At 34.7% G+C, this 16,805-nt stretch overlaps 1 protein-coding gene and 1 pseudogene across 1 annotated transcript; both read right to left on the reverse strand.

Moving 5' to 3' along the window:
• Positions 1-2,163: 2,163 nt before the first annotated feature.
• On the reverse strand, positions 2,164-3,271 carry LOC149944355 (uncharacterized). Its single transcript, XM_090176315.1, has 2 exons — positions 3,192-3,271; positions 2,164-2,668 (listed from the first exon to the last, which is right to left on the reverse strand). The coding sequence occupies exons 1-2, from the start codon at positions 3,269-3,271 to the stop codon at positions 2,164-2,166; spliced, it is 585 nt and encodes a 194-aa protein (XP_090032441.1).
• Positions 3,272-13,579: 10,308 nt separating this feature from the next.
• The window catches only part of LOC149944356 (2-Hydroxyacid oxidase 1-like), a 34,945-nt pseudogene continuing 31,719 nt past the window's right edge, over positions 13,580-16,805 (reverse strand).

Genomic DNA, 16,805 nt, shown 5'->3' on the forward strand with positions numbered 1-16,805 from the left:
TATTTTAAACATTTCTTAAAAAAACTCTAAAAAGGGGCCAATTTTCCTTATACGTCTTAAGGGAATTCCCTAAGTAATTCCAAAGATTACCTTTAAAAAAATTTAAGATTACTTGATACATTTTTTATAAGTGGAAACAAAACGTAATATAAAGACTTTTCTATTGATAGTTTTTCTTGTAAAATTATTATTAGTAAAACAATTTAATAATAAAAAGTGTTTCAAAAAATATTTTTAAGACACTTTTAATATTGTATTTTAGATCTTAAAGTCAAAATTACTCTTATAATCGTCACTATGGTTTTATAAGCTGCCTGACAAAGTTTAATTTTAGTGAATCAAAGTTGAGAACAGTGAGTGTGAAGGGCACCAAATGAAGCGTTTTGAAAGGTTTCGTTGAGAGTTATATCATACAAAATCAGAAACTTCCATATCCGAAGTCAAATAAAGCACTTCCAACAATCCGTTGTGGGGTGGCGGAGTGGTTTGCACTTTTGTCTCATAGATAGAGGCAATGGGGTGAAACTCTATGCAACCGTTTCACCATGAATTTGGACGCTTGTTTAGGCCACTTCAGTTTGAAAAAGACAATAAAGTGGTTGATAGGCCCTTAATTTGTGGAAGAAATGGAGGCAAGAAGGCAACATCCCCAAACTGAACACAACTTTTGTTAAGTCACGAAATTGAAATTATTGAAATAACCTATACTTAATTTTTAAAAAAACTTAAACTAAGGTGGGGTCAGCTTATTGGGTGACAGATGTTTTATGGCTCCACCCATGCAACCTTAAAGCAAAGGAATAAATTTCTTTACCCGTCATTGATTAGAATTATTTAAAATTTCTACGGGAAAGCGATAAATTTGAAAAGTGCAAAACGTTAACACACACATCAACTTAAATTAATGTTAATTTTTTCAGAAAAATGCTGAAACAGAAGAATACAAAAAGCGTTGAAGAATATTAAAGTTTGATTCTGCAAATATGACAAATAAAATTCTGGTATTAAAAGTATGCTAACCGGAAAATATGTTGTGTTTCATGAAACGCATTTTGTGCCATATCTTTACGAAAAGTAATAATAATAATAATAATCAGCTAGGCTAATATAAGAAAAGGGGTTTAAAATGCATTGATTTATAAGGGACATAAAGAAAATTAAATAAAATTTCTTCACATAATGATGGTAAAACATCTGTCATGGAATATTTAAGAAATGACAACTGTTTTGTAAATATTATTACGTCATTCATAATCTATCTAGTTAAGTTCAAGCTGGTTTCAAGAAAAAGGCCTTTAAGCTCTAAGGATGAATTGTTTTAATATACTTAACAATTAAAAATTAAAAATCTAATTTTATAAAACATTCGCTATATTTTTAATTACGTAGTTCTTTGATTCCTTGTTTGTAATTTGAGATTATTGCCCTTTTTTGAGTGCTGCCTCGTAACAACACATGATAGAAAAGTAGATTTATCCAACACGAAATGCCAGTTGAAGGAGGAATTTAATATTGAATCTTACATCATGCCTTATACCATTTATTTTTTGTTTCCCGTATTCCAGATCCGAACTTCAGGGAACCTTGGTTTTAAATATGGTATTTGTGTTGAACTGCTCATTAACGTTCAATAGATTTTACTGAAAATACCGGCAGCACTGAATTTATTGTTGTTTGTTAGCACCAGGTATAATATCTTTCGCATATTACCACCAAGGAAATTGCATTTATTAATTTTCTTAATATTTATGTTTTTTTTTAATCTTGAACAATTGGTTTCCCTGTTGTGACAGCCATTTTTCAAGATTCTTATTTCGCTCAGCAAATTATGAATGGTATTATCCATTACATTTGTATCGTGTGGTTCTTGGAGTCGCAGAAATATCCACATTGGTCGTGACTCGAGGTGAAAACGTGGTTTCAGGGGCATTATCTGGAGCAGGACTGGACGTATTAGATGAACCGTGGCGACTGATCGGCGGTGACGAAGTCGAAGGATCACCTGCTGTATAGTCCCATGCTGACGGTGGACCGGACTGATCTGATTGAGGCGGTAACGGCAAAAGATGGAAACGATTGCTTTGTAAGTGTCCCGTCGATGTCTCGATAATGTAGGTTCTGGGGCGGCTCGCCTTTTTGACCACTCAACCTTCCACTCTTTTGTCAACCACCCATACCCTGTCTCCCTCTTAAAGGTCCGGTAGATTTTTGACCCCGTGATGACAATCGTAGTTGACCTTCTGAGTCTGTCCGGCTATGTTTTCCCTCTTTACCAAAGTATCTCGTGGAGGTATCGCCGGAAGCAACAGTGATGGCTGGATGGGTACCGTGGTTCTCACTTCTCAGTTTCCTGTTCATCATTAGCTCTGCTGGGCTGAATCCGTTCGCCAAGGGAGTCGATCGATAAGCCAGCAAGCCTAGATAGATGTCCTCACTATTATTTATTCTGAGTTTGATAGTCTTGACCAACGACTCTATGCATCCGTTGCTCTGAGAGAACTTAGGACTACTGGTAACTGACTGGAAGCCGTAATCCCTCGCAGACCTCTTGCACTGGTCTGAACGGGTAAAAGTCCACTGTGAGCCATTGTCCGTCCGGACAACTTCCGTAATCCCAAACCAAGAAAATACTGATGGAGTCGTTGCAATATTTCTGGGCGAATAAGCTCTGGGAGCAGAAGTCGTTCGTTGTACATAAGAAGTCCTTCCTGGACATTTATCTCATTTCGTGACGGGTAATATCCCAAGCACCTGGGCTGTACATTTCTCTTGTTCAGCCAACCCTTCTGAACGTATTTACCAGTGTCTAACAGACCTCATCTTGACTTTGAATTTGAAAAATCTGGGCCAATTTTTGATTTGAAGCTGGAAGTGACGCTATAACCAGTTGCACGTGTGCGCCTACCTCGTCCTGTATATCGTAGTCAACTATGTTTAAGGGAGGCCGTGATAGGGTTTCAGCCGGACCCAGTGACTTTCCTGGAACGAAACTAATCTGGAAGGAGCAGCGCATCAGCCGAATCCTCAGTCATTGTAGTCTCGCTGATAAGTCATTCAGTGGTTTTGTCTGTAGAATTGACAATACAGGTTTATGATCAGTTTCCAGGACTATGTGTATACCGGTGACATAGTCCCTAAAGCACTCACAAAACCATCTTTGTGAAGAGGTACTTGCCAATAGCCGGAGTTACAATCCAGTTTCGAAAATATCTTCGCGCTCGGCTAGTCGCCCCAAGAGGTGGTCTACGGCAGGCATCTGGAACAACTCCATCTGGATCTGTTTATTCAATTCCGTTAGTGGACCTAACGGAATTGAATAAACAGATCCTACGCATTGTAACCCGGCGAACTGAATTAATGGCTTTAAAAGCCGCTAGATTATTAAGGCCTAAGGTGGTGCCTTGGGTGTTAGCCTAGCTGATAATTATAATAGATTTAGTGTTTTTAAGTTATTAGAGTACTTTTAGACATTATATCTTGGTTAATAATGTCCCAACTCGCTTTTCTTTGGTAATTCAATTATTTTAAAGCTCAAGTTTTAGAATTAGTGAAGCTTCTGACCTTATTGCTACTTTCAATAATAATTGTCGAAGCGTAATCCAAAAATATCACTAAAACAGATTTGATTAATCGTAACAAAATAGCCAAAGGGCTTCTTAAACGAGAATCAGTCAACAGTAGAGATAGATCGCATTGGTAAATTTTGAATATTTACAATTTCAATATGTTTTATTTTAAAAACCAATAATTTAAATGCGTTTATTAAAGCATAATTAATTAATTTTAAATTATTATTATAGACATTCTGGATCACATTTATTGTGTTCCTTCTTGGATAAACCAACTCTCATTCGGTGGTTTGACTGAACCATCATATTCATTTTTACGTGAGTTTAAAGCGTATCACGTAGATAACCTAAGAAAATAATAATAATAATAATGAGCTAGGCTTATACCCAAGGCACCACCAATTAGTGTCGAATCTTTCTAATATAATTCCTTTAAAAATCCCAGAATTCGAGAAAGAACTGATTCTGTGTTACGTTAGAGCTCGTACGTTTATTCGGATAAAATATTTAAATAAAATATTAGAAGCAAAATGAAATAAATCCAAAAATTATAAGGAAACAGATGAGGGGAGGAAGAAAATGAAATAGATTATTCCATAGAATTGATGTGTAATGATTTTTTACACGAAATGAGTTTATATCCTTGATTTTATACAGATCATAAACCTCGGTCTTTTTGAAAGCATTTCAGTATTAATAAAATGTTTTATTATGTTCCTTTTTTAATAAAATATTACCTTGTTTATTCGTTGTATATTTTTTCATTAAACAAAATAAGCAAATATTTAAATTATAAGTTTATTCCCAATACTTTTGTGTGTTTCTCTGTATAATATCGTCTGCTTATAGTGTGGTTTCGAACCATCTTTATCACAAAGCTATAAAAACTAACAGCCAATGTCAATACTTTCAGCATAAGAGACCCCCTTGGTTCCTAACGTCTTTCGTAACATTAGTTGACACAATTTTATCTTATAAAACGTTTAACGTTAATAATACATTTTTTAAATTGGTGCCGCAAATATATTGTAATCTATTTCAAGAATATGTTGCTATAAACAGCCACTTTTAAACTGTTCACCTACACTTTTTAAAGATTTATAAAAAAATATGACCTTCTATGCAATGAGTCTCAATAGATATGTGAGCGTGTTGTAGCTGCTCGATTAGATTGAATAAATCACACGAGACGTTACTCGAATGTGGGGTGGCGGAGTAATTAGCACTTTCGCCCCGCTGCAAGAAGAGGCATGTTTGATCCCAGCTTGTGGCACTGGGTGATAACTCGGAACAACTCCTTCTTCGTTGAGTTTGCAAGTTCTCTCCCCACTGGTTTAAGGGGTTTCCCCCCGAGCTCTTGTTGAGGTTAAAGGTCATAATTTGTGTAGGAAGATGTTGGCTTGCGTGGTATGAAGGGCTTTTCACCACCCGCCTACGCGTTGTAACCCGGCCACCTGAATTATTGGCTTGGAAAGTCGCTTGATGACTGAGGCCTATGGAGTGGCCTTTGCTTTTAACTAGTTGATTGTTTTAAATAAGAATTAAATATGTGTGATTATTATGTAAGACAATTTGGAATAAAGTGCATTACTGGTGGTTGTTAATTAGTTTTCATTCAAAACTACAATCAAAAACATAAAGATCCAGTCACTCGTATTAATATAATTTGGAAGGTTTTTACTTAAATTATTTAAATAATTAACTATTATGACCTGATAAATGGTATATTTAAAACGTTATTCACTGGTTAAATCGAGAGTAAATTGTGCATCGCGAATGCTTTATTAGCAATATTAAAGATTTAATGTGGTTTTCAGTTTATTTTTAACTATCTTCATATCACTAATAGCTTTAAGAACCAAGGCATTTTCTTGGATATAAATAATTCACTCGACGCTTCAAAACCTTTCTTGGGGGGGATAGTTTTACTCTACATAGAACATTTTCCTTCCATGACTTCCAATGCCGTACCAATGGCTCTCTATTTTGAAAGCACTTATCAAGAAACAAGTCGGCCCAGGCCGTAATATTAGTTCCACATCAGTGTATTCGAATGGGCAAAGCCATACACCCTTAGTAGACACAGGTAGGCAAACTAATACAAAGCTTTTGAGGCTTTGTGATTTCTTATCGTTGGATATATAAATTGCCACCCTAAGTGAAAGGGTGGATGCCACCCACCATCAGGAGACCCGGGTGGGCAAACTAATATAAAAACTGCTGAGCCCATGTGATTTCCTATAGTTAGATATACTATTTACCATCCTATGTTAAAGAGAGGCCACCGCCCACCCTCAGGATACATGGGTGGGCAAACCAATTCATAAGCTGTTGAGGTCATTTATTGACTTAACTTGCAAGGTAATTTGACAAAAAGCTATATTTTAAATTTCGATCTATTTGTGGTAGAGCTATAAATGGGTAGTCTTTACGTGAACTTGTAAGTTAATATACCTAAGTTTTGCGAATGGTATACGGCAAAGATTATCGTAATAAAAAATTACCTTCATAGATATAAAACTACATATGCCCGAATGCCCCTAGTTTTTGGATGAGTATGGGAGTCCAATAATTAATAATGGCGGTACGTAAGTGTGTGAAGGGAAATAGAGTCTTCAATGCTTTAACTTTTTAAGCGTACGCGTGTTCTTAATAATATAATACCTTCTCCCGATAGTGACTTCAATTTATAATTGTTTCTCTATGGTTCTATTGCTTTTATTACCCAAAAGGAAGTTCGTCAGTGTGGATTGAACTCGTAGTTTGTCTTGAACCTTTTGTTTGGTGTAACGAGTGATGAAGTTTTTTAATGTCTCTTGTTGATTTATTTAAATAAGAAAATAAGTATCTCATTGTGGGGCTTTTAGAGCATTTATAAGTACATATGGGGAAGAGGGCATTTAAAATTTTCGAGTACTCACTTTCGAGCGAGGCATCTTAAGCGAGTATGCCCACCTACCACTGCTCACCACCCAAACATTTAAAATTTTCGAGCTCGTTTATTCGACTACTCACTTTCAAGCGAGGCATCTTAAGCGAGTGTGCCCACCTACCACTGCTCACCACCCGAACATTTAAAATTTTCGAGCTCGTTTATTCGAGTACTCACTTTCGAGCGAGGCATCTTAAGCGAGTGTGCCCACCTACCACTGCTCACCACCCGAACATTTAAAATTTTCGAGCTCGTTTATTCGAGAACTCACTTTCGAGCGAGGCATCTTAAGCGAGTGTGCCCACCACCCACCACCCACCACCCGACGCGAAGTTTGAGGTTCACTTGACCTTAAACGGCGAAAATATACGTAAAATAAGGCGAAAAAAGGGACAAGGATTTCGACAACTTAACTAGCCAACTCCCCCCGCGTCGCTAAAACTGACGAGGATAGAGTAGAAGTTCCGAACATTTTGTTGTAATCTTCCAGTAGCCGCGAGCGCAAAAGCGTCATGAATCAGAGTTTTTGACTGGCCGTTTGTGAGTTCGAATCCCGTTTTCGCGAAAACTGCAAATTATTTTCGCAGCGCCATCTGCCATGTAGTCGCTTTCCACGCCGACAACAAACAAACAAACACACACACACACACAACACTTAACGACAATCCGTCCATAGCAATAGTCCCACTTCGATATATATATATATCTCGATGTGGAACTAAAAACCTCACAAGGCCAAGGTACATATTCACACTAACAAGGAGACTACCCGAGGTGGTTATCTCCGATTTTGTTCAAACTCGGGTGGTAAGTAGACCTTAATGTAACTTGAAAATCCCTAAAAGGGTGGACAAGAATGGGCTTTCGTTTTACCATGGCAACCAAAAATGTTTTTGACAACTTAAAAACTGATTTTCTCTATGGAAATAACATGGTAAAATATAAAAAATTTCATCAACTAGAAACATAAATAACATCATGACTCAATCTGGTACATTTAGACCAATATACGTCAATTTGGGTAAATATGAGTAAATATACATATATTAGGTAATAACGAGTAAATATACATATATTATGTAATAACGAGTAAATATACATATATTGGGTAATTAAGAGTAAATATACATATATTGGGTAATTAAGAGTAAATATACATATATTGGGTAATTAAGAGTAAATATACATATATTGGGTAATTACGATAAATATACCTAAATTGGGTAATTACGATAAATATACCTAAATTGGGTAAAGTTTCGAAATTTTGGTGATTTTGGGTTATAACGAGTAACGATAAGTAAATTGGGTAAATTTGGGTTAATATTCTTAAATTGGGTAAATATAGGTAAATTGGGTAAATTTGGGTAAAAACGCGTAAATTGGGTAAATACAAGTTAACATACGTAAAATGGGTCAATTGGGGTAAATATTCTTAAATTGGGTAAACACGAGTATTTGTACGTAAATTGGGTAAATACGAGTTAATATACGTAAAATGGGTCAATTTGGGGTAAATATTCTTGAATTGGGTCAATACGAGTATTTGTACCTAAATTGGGTAAATTGGGGTAAATAAACGTAAGTTGGGTTAGTTCTGGCTTTAATATGTAAATTTGTTAAATTGGGAAAATTTAGGTTAATATTCTTAAATTGGGGTAGTATAGGTAAACTAGGTAAATTTGGGTAAATAAGAGTTTAAATACGTAATGGGTAAATTGGGGTAAATATTCTTAAATTTATCCAACTTACTTGTATTTACCCCAATTCACCCAATTTACGTGTATTTACGCAAATTTTTCCAATTAACTCGTATTTACCCAATTGAAGAATATTAACCCAAATTTAACAAATTGACATATAAATTTCAGAACTAAATTTACGTTTATTTACCCAAATTTACCCAATTTACGTATGTTAACTCGTATTTACCCAATTTACGTGTTTTTACCCAATTTATCTATATTTACCCAATTTAAGAATATTAACCCAAATTTACCCAATTTACTTATCCTGTCTTGTTATAACCCAAAATCACAGAAATTTCAAAACTTTACCCAATTTATGTATCTTTACTCGTAATTATCCAATATATGTATATTTACTCGTAATTACCCAATATATGTATATTTAGTCGTAATTACCCAATATATGTATATTTACTCATATTTACCCAAATTGACGTATATTGGTCCAAATGTACTATATTGAGCCATGATGTGAATTATGTTTCTAGTTGATGAAATTTTCAATATTTTGAAAAACTATTGTATTCGATTTTACCATGTTAATTTCCATAGAGAAAAACAGTTTTCAAGTTGTCAAAAACATTTTTGGTTGCCATGGCAAAACGAAAGCCCATTCTTGTCCACCATTTTAAGGATTTTCAAGTTACATGAAGGTCTACTTACCACCCGAGTTTGAACAAAATCGGAAATAACCACCTCGGGTAGTCTCCTTGTAAGTACGTTTTCAGAGGCTTAATATCCTGGAACTGTTTAAATGAATTTAATTGAATTTAAAATATAATTATTCTTAAATTATTTAAATTTTAACTAAATCTAATGAACTTGCTCATGTTTCAAATAGAAATCTACAAATGCAGCCACTAGCTAAACCGTTACATATTGAGCGGTGACGTATTCGGAATATGTATATCTAAATAGTAGTTAATGAATTTTTAAAAGGTCAAATGAAAAATTGTTCAGGTATATGCATGTTAAGCCAATTACAATTTCAACAACATTTTATACCTTATCTTCAAAAATCAAAAGTTTAATTGTCGCTCAAAAAGTTATTATTTATTTTATGGCAAACCTTATTTTCCATCATTCAAAATCTTAATATCCTCAATGATAACGACCTCCGGGAAATAACGTCGGCATATCAACGTCATAAGCAACTTTTCTTCACTACACATATTTAAAAACAGTGCGAAGTAGCTAGACTGTCTAACTCAGCGAAATTTTACGGCCGACTATCCCTATGTCCCCCAAAAAGCAGAAATCAGTTAGTTTGGACTAATTAAGCGCATACTACCATAAGTAACAAAAGTATGACACTGAATGATTTTGGTTAATGATAATAGAGTTTCAGCAAACCCATTTATAGGCGTTTACGCGAAGGTCTACCAATCTCCTGAACGGTGCAGACGTTGGCGTAAGCGCTTAGATTTGGAATTGCTGAAACTCTCCAGTCTGTCGTAGACGAGGGGCAGATACCTCTAATGATTTATACAGCCTTCATTTATACGTTGTCGCAAGTCCTCAAGTATTGTACTTTGGATGCAACGTTTCCTGTGAGGTGGATAAGTTTTTGAATCTGAAAACCCATTAAGAAAACCCGTGTTTCTACTACTCAAAAAATGGCGGCAACAAAAACAATAAACTCTATCCTTTTCTACGGAGTATTCGAGCATTTTATATTTATCATACCAAGAGGAATTGAAACTTCGATTTTTACCACCAATTAAAGTTTTAGGAAAACAAGTTATTTTAGGCTGAACTGGCAGACAATCCTTACTCAAACTAATATCAATCCCTTAGGTATCTGAGATCTCGCAAGCCTTAACTATTTCCTTAGCAGGACTAACGTTTGCCTTAGTAGAACTAAAGTTTCCCACTTATTCAACTTAACTTTGTGCAAAATGGTTTTCTGCAATACCTTGATTATAAGGTTCATACCCCAGATCACTGATATCCCCTTTGTCTGATGATTGCAAGAAACGTTTCATTGCATCTTTCTGAATGTTATCTTCTAAGACTTCTCTTTTACGTTTTCGCAGTTTTTAAGCCCCCGAAATGTTTTTGCCGCTCATTGCTCAACTATATTACTCATTAATCAGTAAAATGTGCGTATAATTTGTCGATTTGATTTGTTTTGTCGATAAAAAATTAAAAACGTAAAAATAACTGACCAGATAAACCAAGATTAGATTTCAATGAAGATTTTCGTGAATTGAGACTATTAGCCTTTAAAAAGGCCGTTTTTTGGTAATTTTCACTAAATACTAACAGGAACTTTTTACTTTACTTTTAAGTAAAATTATTTGGCTATTTGTTATTTGTTGTATAGCTCGTTCTAACGCTCAATACGAAATGTAATGCGAACAAGAAACTATTTAATATATTAGCTTGACTATTGTCACATAGCGGCCAATGTTTGGGATTCTTATCTCAAAGAGTCGAAGAACAATCCCGCCTACTACCCTACCCCCTTAAATTGCAGGTGTCAACCTACCAGGTTGTATTTGTATTTGTTCAGCTAAATGGGTAAATCGGGCTACCTGGAACCAAACCAGTTCTAGTCTCTTATTGAAATATAATATTGATAAATATTTCATACAATCGAAAAGTATACTAGAGTTCGAGAATGACCTTTGGCATGTTAAGAGAAACACTCTAAACACAGAGTAAACCTTCCTTTTCTAAAAAAAAATGAAAACCCAGACTTTAAATAGACACATTATTAACACATTTTGAGGGCACTATAGGGAAGTTTTTTTGAAATTTTTGGGCCCCTAAGTAGGCCCAAAATATTTCAACGTAGGCACCGGTCTGCCTGTGCCTATTGCTGTAAGAAACCGCTTTCTAAATCGTCCTGAGTGAGATTTTTTGAAGGCTACTGAACGTACCAATTATCTGGATTTGGTATCTGGAATGGTTAGTCACGCAAGTTTACCCTTAAAAAATCCCAACAATAGACACAATATATGCTGCCCTTTTTGTGGTCTGCTCAGTTGCGTGTCCCAACGACCGATGAATAATAAAGGCGTCAACAAAATTCCAAAAGCTCGCACTAGCTAACCTTTTTCAGCTTTTAAGCGTAATACAATTATTATGCGAGAAACCAGTGTTATTCTTATAAGTGTCCGTAGACCATTGGTAAGTTATTTTATATTTCAAATCAAAAAAGCGGGGTTGACTAAAAAGAGAGTAGTCCAGTAACTTAAGTATTTTATTATAGAAAATTTGTCACTTTGTTAAATTTTTACATGACAATGTATTTAGTCTTAACAGAGAATGTATCAAATGTCCTTACCAGAGTGGTTCGCACAATGGTTTCTTGCAGTTTAAAGGAACCTATAATATATCGATGTCTAAACCAAAAAAGGACGAAATTATAATCTCAATTTTGTATCGATTAAACTCAATTTTTAATAACTTAAAAACTTTTGAAAAACGGGCCTTTGCAATTTAGAACTCTTACAACTGTATTTGCCGCGAACTCCGGTAAGCAACCGACAACCAATCACCGCGAAGCTAACACTTGACACTCTCGACCAATGAGAGAGCGCATCACTTTCGGAAATTAGCGGTATTATGAGGTGAAAATTATACGCTTACACCGGGACGAAAAGTGTCAACTTTTTACGCTTTTGCAAATTATTCGCGTCCCAATTTTACTCCAAATACACTACACCGTAAACTATTGGTAGAGTTTTGGGGCATTTGGGACTTTAGGTGCTACACCTTTTACCCCTCCTTGGTAGTAGGGGCAATCGTTGTAAATAGCTTTAAAACATGTCTGATTTGTTGTCTGCTACGACTAATTCGGCTGCTGCAATGGAAGCGCCAAGCGTTAGCTCAAACATGGAAGTGTTTAACGAATTTAATGATGAGAGACCTACTATTAATTGTAAATGGTTTTATTTACATTGAAAACAACAATTATCATTTCATTGGAGAGGGTAATACGTTTTGTTTAGCGGTTTTTCTGAATTATTATTAAGGGAAAAATATTTCCAACTTAGAGGGAGGAACCTATATTGTTCCGATTACCGACTGATATCAATGAATTACCCGTTGAGGTTCCTGCTTTCAATGACCAAAATGTACCCGTGAAACTAATTTTACGAAACACTGTGCAAGAGACCACAGATTGCTGTGCTCAAGACGTAGAGTCTGATATTTTCTCTGAACATTCAAATGATTTGAATAATCAAGAAGTCCCGGTACATTAAAAGAAGTAAAATTTTTCCTTTTCCTTTTCAAATTTCAACTTCTTTTCCTTGTTTAAGAATTGTTTATCAGAGAATAAACAGTTCCGTTGGCCTGATTCTTTAACAAAGCTCTTGATTGCATTGCACAATGAACAAGCACCTATGGTTAAACGAAAACATCTATCTAAAAAAAAACTTTTTGAAATAATTCATATCAAATTTGCAGAGAAAGACCACAAAATTAATTTGGATCAAGTAATAAACAAGTACGTGATCAGAATAAATTTATATGATCAATACTAATCTAGTGTATGTGTTTGCTTTAGATGGAAAACATTGGAACGATCTTATAAGAGTGCTAAACGTTTGAATAATGAAAGTGAGAGATCGCGTGTAACTTGTAGTTATCAAGCGTAAGACTAAAGATAAATATATATCCTTGGGTGGTTTTATGACTCAATACATTTATCTTGCAGAGAACTTGGAGAAGCTTTCCTTGACAATCCTAATATAACTCCCGTGGTCTTAAGATGTCCAGGAAACGCTTTAAGGAGGAACAAGATTAGAGAATTACTGAAGTAATTTAATTTATGGATGTATACTAATTAGCTTTAAATATAGAGTTAAAATAATACAATCTAGTTCAACAATTGAAGGAAGCACAGAAACTGTGCACTTTGAAACTGTTGATAATGGTTCAGTAGCTCAAACGTCCATGTTTTTAAGTTCCACACCGTTAACATCAATAGCGAACTCAGTGCCTCCTTCAACTCTAACAGCGAAATCCGTGCCACCTTCAACTCTGAGAGCTGGAGAAGGAATCCCTCCAAGTTCTAACAATTCAGATAATGTTGAAGATACATTATTAGGGGGACGTACTACTGTGGCCAACCAATTAAAGGCATTACGGAAAGATTTGGACAGACGTCATGAAGAGAAAGAGGCTGCAAAAGAACGTCGCCATAAAGAAAAACTACAGTGTCTCCAAGAATTCATACTTGCCAAAACTTCTGTTAATAACTTAGAGTCCACTTAAGTTCTTTGGTTTATATATGAAAAAAGTTATAAGAAATTTTCTAAAAGTTTAACATTTACTTTCAAATTAAAAAAATATTTATTTTTCAAGAGTTCAAAAAACTAGTTGTGATAACAATGTTGAACTTTATTGCGTAGCCCTTCTTTGGCGCGATCGAGCTCATAAAATCTATTAGTGAAGTTGTTTCTCATTTGAATACCCGCTACCGTAGGTCGCATTCCACACTCTACATTTATTTCTTCATTGTGATCAAGCTGAATTTCTTCATCTTCATACAGTTCTATTTCATTCATTTCTGAATCATTAGAATCCAGTGAGTAACAGAGCCGTACCTAGACCAAATGGTGCCCTGGGCAAAACATCAAAATGGCGCCCTCATAACCTTAGGTAGAAATATTTTACGAAAAACTAATACTCAGAGAAAAATAGTTATTTTAAAATAACATTTATTTTTACATACTCATACATATGATATTTATTTTTACAATTTTAAATTTTAATTTTTCTGGCCTTTATTGCCGCAAACTTGTCGATAACCATATCGAAATTAGATTTTTTGGACATTTCGTATTCTATCGATAAAATTAAGAGATTTGTAGAAAATTTTAATGGCAATTGTTATATTTGGATATACATTTGTCAGCGAATGTTCCAATATGGTATTTAATAAATCTAGAGAATTTGCGCTTTCAAGATTGTCCATTAAAGAACTAAATTGATATTTAAAACTTTCAATTTCTGCTGATATTTCCTTTAGATCTATGTCACCTGGATATTTTTCGCCTAATTTGACTGCTCGTTGGTTTTAAATCTTCAACTGGAAACGTACAGTCCCGATCAAACGTTTCTGGCCGTTTTCTCTCGGCAGCCATTTTGTTTCTATTTAAGGTAGAGAGCCAAATGAGGGCTTCTATGAAATAAAACCCTCACGAAAATAATATAGTTGAAAAATAATGCCCTACCGCAATTAGGGCGCGAGCAAAGCCGGAAATAGCCAAACCCCTCCAAAATGACGTCATGAAAAAATAAAATATCTCGTGCCTAAGATTGTTCAAGCGTCATAATATTCGGAAACATAATCTGGTTTCATTTTTCAAATCGGATTTGTGGTTGTAAAGTTATTGAAGAAATAGTAATGACGGAAAACATGAAAATTAACCCTAATTTAATTTTTAAGTGAAACAAAGCAAGCGTGAAAGTACTATTTAAAATAATATCGCTCGAGAAATATTTTGCTTCACGATATTTTATGAAAACTATAGGAGTCCAGTTTTTCTTTTAATCAAAAGGTTTAATAGCGTAGAGTAGCAACTATATAATAAAAAGCTGTTGTTTGGGTGGTAGGGTCGTTCGTCAACCGTCAACCGATTTTGGAGATTTATTTCTCGATTTTCTGATGCTTTTCGCGCGCGCGTTATGGGCGCGAGGGTCGCGTGCCATTTTTATACCTACGCTGCGATTCGCGTTTTCGCATCGAGTCGGCTTTGATTAATGTCAGTTTCTAACAAGTTGGCGAGCCAAAATATATCTTTCCTCGGAAGAATTGTCCCTAGTGGAATTAATCTCTCGAGATAACCCTTTAAGATATCGCCGCAATTCAGAGTTATTTACTAAAAACGTAATCCCGGTTCAATCCCGCACGGTATATAATTTAATTATAATTAAAATAATTGAGACGAAACAACCGAGTTTAATTTATTCAGAATTCTAAATTAAGTAGTTACAACAGTGAGTTAGACGAACTAGAACAACGCACAATTGAATTTAACCCTATTTAAAGAACAAGGTTATCAGTTAAATGCAAAGGTGGGCATTTCGTGAAATTTTGGTTTTTGTTTCATTCACTGGCTCAAACAATCTGACCTTAAATACCCTATAATGAGACGATCATCTGTGAGGCAAATCATCTACAAAATACCTAGTATTAGTACAAAGCCCTTGGTTATTACCATCTCATTTATAAAAGTGATCATATAATTGAAAACTATTCACTGGAGAATCGGTTTTTGTATGGATCCTAAATCGAGATCAAGGGGCTGAACTGGTGGTTTTAAATATTTCAGTACAAAACCTAGGTATATTTCATTCACGACAGTATTTTATAGGTGAAAACCAATTTATTTTGATATTTTAACGAAATATCATCATACGAATAAGCTATCGGCGAGTTTGAACAGCGGATATCGGAGATAACATTAGCAAATTATTTCTGGTCAATATTTTTAATCATTTCTTTTGCTAACGTGCCATTTCGTAACTTGAAAAAATATCGTTTTTTAACTATAATCGGTTCGTAAAGTATCTTTTTACTGAACACAGGTATTTTTTCAAAGTTTTGAATAATCTTTTATCAAAACCGAACACTAGAGTCATAAAAAAATGTATCGCTCGTCGTCATTCAGGTTTTATCGAGAACAATGTCCAGCGCCAGTATTCATTAGAAATCGAAATCGACACTACGAATATTTTTCTTGAAATTGTTTGTTCTAATAGTTCCAAGCGAGATCGACCTTGAAATACAATCAAGGTTGTTCAAGATATTTATCATAACCTTACTCATATCCACAAACACTAAACAAGAAAATAATCCAACAACGGTTTGGGGACGTCAGTTCTGTGATGGTCTAGTTAAAGCGTTTTCGTTTCTGGAATACTAGACTTGACACAGAAAGCTATTGAATTTGACTTATAGAATCAGAATCGCAACTAAATTAAAACGTTGGTAACTATTAGTTCGGTTGAGTTATAGTTGACAAGGGGAAGGTAAATAACGATAGGCAACATATCCGAAATATTGGATGTCAATTGCGTCGTTGACCTTTAAATCAATTACTTGGACAATGAGACCCATACAGTTAATTATTCAATTTGATTGGAAATTTCCAAACATACCCGAAAATATTTTCTTTCCTTATTATTAGTTTTTTAATTATTGGATAATTCTTCCTCCCATTTTACTTCCCTCTGGTCGCATAGTAGAGGTTTTCATTTTTTTAAACAAACTGATAACATTTACGAGGAGCGTATAGCTGAAATAAAATATTAAAATCCCGTGACAAAATAATAGGTCCAATATTTGTTTCTGAACTAGAAACTTACTGTCTGGACCAGTTTTTTAATATTATGGTTCGCCCAAACCAAAAATATTATTATAAAACTATGTATCCCCGATAAATATATTATTTTCAAGATAAGAGCGGCATTATTAGACGAAAAATCTATTTGAAGTGATTTCGCCGGGAACGACCTTCGCAAGTTATTCTAATATCTAATTACGGTAGTAATTATCAAACTGATCGCAAAATATATGTTCAAACAAAATTTATT

This window comes from Leiobunum rupestre, chromosome 5 (assembly GCF_980474605.1).
Source record: "Leiobunum rupestre chromosome 5, qqLeiRupe1.1.hap1, whole genome shotgun sequence".
Taxonomy (NCBI): Eukaryota; Metazoa; Arthropoda; class Arachnida; order Opiliones; family Sclerosomatidae; genus Leiobunum; species Leiobunum rupestre.

Excerpts from the sequence above, each read along its gene's own strand:
- LOC149944355 (XM_090176315.1), bottom strand. The coding sequence starts at position 3,271 with ATGGAGTTGTTCCAGATGCCTGCCGTAGACCACCTCTTGGGGCGACTA. Across the intron at positions 2,669-3,191 it reads GATATTTTCGAAACTGGATT|AGCTTATTCGCCCAGAAATA; the intron begins GTAACTCCGGCT and ends TTCTGCTCCCAG.